The sequence below is a fragment of the Penaeus monodon genome, chromosome 13 (genome assembly GCF_015228065.2).
Source record: "Penaeus monodon isolate SGIC_2016 chromosome 13, NSTDA_Pmon_1, whole genome shotgun sequence".
NCBI lineage: Eukaryota > Metazoa > Arthropoda > Malacostraca > Decapoda > Penaeidae > Penaeus > Penaeus monodon.
In genome coordinates this window covers 11,848,963-11,855,050 of record NC_051398.1, presented here as the reverse complement: position 1 = coordinate 11,855,050, position 6,088 = coordinate 11,848,963, and the positions used below count along the sequence as shown (strand labels likewise).

At 38.6% G+C, this 6,088-nt stretch overlaps 1 protein-coding gene across 2 annotated transcripts in view; it reads left to right on the top strand.

The window, feature by feature from the left end:
- Positions 1 to 6,088, top strand: part of LOC119580134 (myosin-2 heavy chain-like) — a 16,869-nt gene continuing 10,781 nt past the window's right edge. The window contains exons 1-4 of one of the 2 annotated variants that reach the window (XM_037928095.1): positions 1 to 111; positions 737 to 827; positions 5,226 to 5,323; positions 5,553 to 5,704. In XM_037928095.1, coding sequence (XP_037784023.1) covers positions 737 to 827; positions 5,226 to 5,323; positions 5,553 to 5,704 — 341 coding nt within the window. In that variant the 5' untranslated portion in view covers positions 1 to 111. Of the gene's footprint in view, positions 112 to 721; positions 828 to 5,225; positions 5,324 to 5,552; positions 5,705 to 6,088 lie in introns of those variants that run through there. The other variant, XM_037928094.1, reaches the window with a different exon arrangement.

The following is a 6,088-nucleotide window of genomic DNA, read 5'->3' as shown; positions in this document are numbered from 1 at the left end:
AGAATAGCTTAAAATTTAAAAGATGTACCCCCGCGCTCCTCCTTCCCCAGCCAACCGCCATAAATTTGTGTCGTCGCCTTTTTCTCTATTTTTTTAGCTCATTTAGACAAGGTTAGTCATCAGATTTATGTTTTATTGCAAGTATCGTTATTCTAAATTTGGTCTCATCAAAATAAATCTTACGAACGCATGTGTTGAAAATTACAGTACTTGATCGGTATAAACGATTAGAAATAAACAGATAGCTAGATCTTTTTTTTTTTTTTTAAGATATTCATCCTTTTCTTATTTTGTTATCTTATCATAAGACTTCTGTAACAAAACATTCACCAAAATTGCCAATTATATATATATATATATATATATATATATATATATATATATATATATATATATATTATATATTTTTTTTTTTTTCTTTTTTTTTTTTTTTTTTTTTTTTTAATCATCAGTGATGATAATAGCCTTCTCCACAGCATTATAAGCCACATCGTCCATAATTTCGATTATTTTATATAGGCTTACTTGCTAAATTACCTTGGCCATTAATCCATAATTCATCATCAGTCCGCCATGCATTAAATCACCTTAATTTCTGCAGTACTTTATGCAATTCCATCAGTTTCTCCATTTATTTACGCGATGCACGACACCCATAGCTCCTAGGTCATGAACTGATGACGTCATGCGCACACACACAAGGACCACGGACATTATGGCGAATTTTTTTTTGCAGATGTGGAGGCAGACTCTGCGCAGCGAGGGACACGCGCGATCGCAGTGGGATTTCCCGGCGAGGAACGGCGCGCACTCGGCGCTCGCGAAGAGTGAGTTGTTTGAACAGGGTTTTTTTTTTAATTGGAATGTCTCTCTCTTTTAATTGCTCTCTCTCTCTCTCTCTCTCGTTCACTTTCTCTATCTCTTTCTTTTTTCTCTCTCTCTTTTCTCTCTCTCTCTTTTCTCTCTCTCTCTTTTCTCTCTCTTTCTCTCTCTCTCTCTCTCTCTCTCTCTCTCTCTCTCTCTCTCTCTCTCTCTCTCTTTTCCTCTTCTTCCTCTCTCTCTCCTCTCCTCCTCTCCTCCTCTCTCTCTTTCTCTCTCTCCTCCTCTCTCTCTCCTCTCTCTCTATCTCTCTCTCTCTCTCTCTCTCTCTCTCTCTCTCTCTCTCTCTCTCTTCACTCTCTCCTCTCTCTCTATCTCTATGTTTCTCTCTCTCCTTTCTCTCTCTCTCTCTCTCTCTTTCTCTTTTCTCTCTCTCTCCTTTCTCTCTTTCTCTCTTTCTCTCTCCTTTCTCTCTCTCTCTCTCTCTTTCTCTCTCTCTCTCTCACACACACACACACACACACACACACACACACACACACACACACACACACACACACACACACACACACATATAGGCGGCGCCACTAGTACCGTAAACAAAGCTATGTCATAGCTCCCGCATTATGGACATTTTAAAGCTTATCAACGAAAACATAAGCTTTGAGTGGTTCGGTGACAGTGCATAAGGAAACAAGGATTGGATATGTGCAATCAAATATTACAAATCTGGCGTGATCTGGCGTTATTGCTGTGCAAGTAAGACGGGTTAGCAAGCCACCTGTTCGGCTGTGCTCCGGGCATGCCCTCAGGGCAACTGGGGAATCCGCACCTTTAGCTACGTCACTGGTACTCGACAATCCCGTTGTCTTTTCAGTAAAACTATAGTAAACAACGGTGAAACACAGTTGATAATCAGGATATGAACGATTGTGGTACAGTCGAATAGAAAATGCATAGGCCTATTAACGTATGGAATTATTATGTACAAGATGAACACGAAAAGTGAATAAAAAAATGAAATAGTACGTGGTAGTGGAGAGGAGCGAGAAAAGACAAGACACAGAAATGGTGGATTAGCGGTAAGAGACTGAGAGTGGCAACAGTATAATGGAGGATATATAAAAAGCAATCGAGATGCGTGAGGACGATGGAGTTTAGTGAAGCGGGAATGTTCCTGTACATCCATGCAAGCATCGACTGGTCTTTCCTCGGTTATCCACCACGTACTCTGACCAAATGAGGGGCCTTACAACTTTAAACCTTTGCGGAAGGAAGAAATGCCGGATCCTTGGCATGCAAAACGAGGCCACGACAAGAAATACGAGGGAAGCAGTAAGATGACAGAGCCACCAGGAAACAAATATGACACAGGCCGACTACAGGGGATGAGGCAAATGCATGCAAACACCGGATTGCATTACTTATGTGAGTAGTGGACAGGTTAGTGAAGTGACAGTAAGCAGTGACTTGAGGCAGGAGGTACAAAAAATGTTTCAGGTTTTAGGGAATTTAGAAGAGAGAGAGAGAAAAAAAAAAAAAAAAAAAAAAAAAAAAAAATATATATATATATATATATATATATATATATATATATATATGAGGAGAGGCTTGATGTGGTAGTCAACGAAGGGAAATTGAAAGAGCAGAAAGAAGAAGAGAACAAGGTTCAGAAAAAAGTAGAGTACTATTTTCATTAAAGATAAGGAAAGAAAAATAAGAGAAAACATGCTAAAAGAAATGAGAAGTATGGCATTTAATAGGGTATTGGAAAAGGACAGACTTCAGAAGAAATAGGAATCGGTGCGACAGGATTGGGCTTTCTTGTAAACTACAGTGGGAAAAACTAATGAGACTGTAGGTAACGATAATGGATCATTGTAATTTTAAGGACACTTTCTTGAAACATTCTTGGCGTGCGACAATGTCATACATCCATAGTAATATTTTCGGGCTTAACAGATATAGAGAACATTTAAAAGGAGTGTCGAAAAAAAAATAATAATACAAAATCAAAACATAATTAACACGGAATGTAAACTTTTTGTGCTAAACATTGCAATTTTGTATATATCAGGTGGCTGCTTTCACTTAAATACAAATTTGATTATATGTTTAACGAATCGATACCAACCATCGGCGATTTCCAAAGGCAGATATCCAAGGCTGGAAAAATAGGAAGAATAGGTAACAATGGAGTCAAACTAATCCACTCCACTCCAAAACAATAACAATATTAAGAGATAACAATGCAATCCATATGGAGGGAGGAAGGCTGGATTATGATTCCATGATAAATAGGCAGCCACTCGAGGTGATTGCGAGGTAGTTGAAGAGTGAGTGAACAGTTTGCTTTATATATTAAGATGCCTTTAAGAAAAGTGGCCTGTATGAGGAAAGGAACAATTCTTAAGAAATTAAATCATTTGCGATCTAATAAGAGTTAAAGAGAATCTGAAATCATTACAGACGATAAGGTAACTGATGAGACACACAGAGCCAGGAAACTGTTACGCCAGCGATATAACTTTACAGAGTATGGACACAAATATTGATGGTAGCACAAAAAGAATGTGTTATATATGATAGGAACGATGAAGATGGAAACTTGGAAATTTTGAGACTGCGTAGACTGAAAAGAAAAGAGGCTAGGGCAAGGTGCGGTTTTTTTTTTTTTTTTTTTTTTTTTTCCAGAAATTATGTTGGAAGCAGTAAGTACTTGAATAATCCATGCAAAATGTAATTCCATTAGGGAAAAAACTCAAGTGATTCGTCGTCCACATCCAATGAAAAGACAAACAGAGCAAAAGCAGCCAGTATTGATCCATTGCCTTTGTTATTAAACAATAGGAAGGTGAAATTAAGAATGCTATTTTGTTATGTTCATTTACTTAATCAGTTACCTGTATAGAGATCAGGTACGGGAGTGTCTTATCTTATGATACAAACAGCAGTAGTGTATTTCTTGACTTAAAATGTACCTTCGGTAAGAGAGATTCAAGACAGTTAAGGTCCTACGAATTAATACCATGAGGGTCATTTTAGGATGCCCAAGGAATACAGGTTTTGACATTATGAGAACAGCATTGGGGTTGCAGAGTGTTGAACAACGAATCAAGGAAATTAACTTAGTCTTTTAAACTACATTCGGTACTATGATGTAATAGACTGTTGTAAAGTCCATCAGTAAAGACAAAAAATAGCACCTTGGCAAGAACAGGTGGGGGAAATTGACAGCCACTGATTATGATTCACGGCAGATAAGGGTCGGATATGAATATAAGACCTGGGTTAGTCTCTTAATAAATACATTGTGTGTACATCGTGACGGCTCAGTTCAGGGAAATGGAAGAGCAGGTTGGGGGATATTTATCCGTTAATTTACAGACTGTAATACAAATGATGTGTAACATTGGACTCCGACTGGGTGACCATATCATCAATACAGTCTGAGTTAGTTTATATACTGTAGGGATTAATAATTTTATAGGGTAGAAACGAACACTTTTTTAAAATATCTGAGGTGCTTTAAAGTCAATCACTAGTAGGAGTCTATTTTTTGACTTTAAGAAAAGAATATTTGAATTCAACATCAGTAATCAGTGATATATCAAAGCGAGCTGCTGTAAAACATGATGTGGATGTTTGTTGCAATTAATGTATTAAGACGCATTAAATGTAAATAAAATAAAATGTGCAAGGGAGGGGTGATGATATAATAAGAAATGGAAGGGAAGGACAGATGGATGACCAAGTGTACACGAGATTATGGTTCAGATATAAATACTCCTGGAAGTTAGGAGGAGCGAGCCAGACAGAGGAAGATACCAAATGCAGAAAGAAACTGGAGCACCAAGATCCCACACCCTGGGCCATTAGGTAAGATGTACACTGCTTGAGATTCAGAAATCCCGAATTACATTATGTTGCTCTACCGTTAGACTGGTTTTGCAGCAAATGTCAATATTGAGAAAAATAGTTTAACAGTTTTGTTCTTTACTCCAAGGTTATGACTGTCAGCTGTGTTAGATTCAAATTTCTTAGATTGATGTACGTACCAAAGGGGACAAGAATGGGATGGAGATAACAAATGCCACTTCGACATATGTTCTCGAGATGTATTCTGACATCTCAATAAACGTTTCAGATCAAAACTCTCTCTTTCTTTCTTTCTCCCTCCCTCCCTCCCTCCCTCCCTCCCTCGTCCCTCCTCGCTCTCCCGCCTTCCTTCCTTCCATCCTTCCATTCTTCCTTCCTCCCTCCCCCCCCCCCTCTCTCTCTCTCTCTCTCTCTCTCTCTCTCTCTCTCTCTCTCTCTCTCTCTCTCTCTCTCTCTCTCTCTCTCTCTCTCTCTCTCTCTCTCTCGTGCTTCTGATTTCATTGTATGTAGCATGTTTTCTTCTTCAGAATGCAGTGAACGCGAAGGAGCCGTATCTATGGAAGATCTTCACAGACAACTGCAGCAAGAGACAGAAAATATTGTACGCTGGAAGGCTTCGACTGAGGTGAGCCACACGCACAGAATGAGAGGGGAACATACGAAAAAGTGAATGGAAAGTTTTATACATTATTTCCCAGCAATAATAAATAGTATCAGTATATATAGATTTTTTATCTTTCTTTTTTCTTTTTCTTTTTCTCGTAATCGTCATCTTGACGTTATATGTTCCCAGGGAAGAACAGGGGCATTCCGTTACGGTTGGCTGTATAATCAAAATATTTCCCTGGTCACAGATGAACACAAGGCAACTCGAGCGACAGTTGAATGATGCTCAGGTGACCATCGCTGACCAGCGCCGGAATCTGATGGAGCTGCAGCTGAACTCGGAGAACCTCTCACAAAGCCTACTCAAGGAGCGCCAAGAGAGGGACTTGATCGCGGCCAAGTAAGTGTAATTGAACGCGAATTAATATTTGATGTTCAATCTCTCGACTTGGTTATTTCATTTAGCAGCACTTACCCTATCCATATATGCCGTGATTCACCTCATCATATCCCAAGTCCTTTAGTAGCAAGATGCTTGTATGGCTATATGTCATATTACTCCTCAATTTTAACTGGAATATTTTCATAATCTTGCAGATGCATAATGTAACATATTTAAGATGTTTTTTTAAGAGTGAGATAAAAACCTCCTCATCCCAATTAGAATAAAAGCTATGACAGCAGATTTTCGACCATTGTTTGTTCTGACATTTTTCTCTTTTTTATCCTACAAACAAACAATCACTAAGTATACGTACTGAGCTTTGAATATCGTTACTTTGAT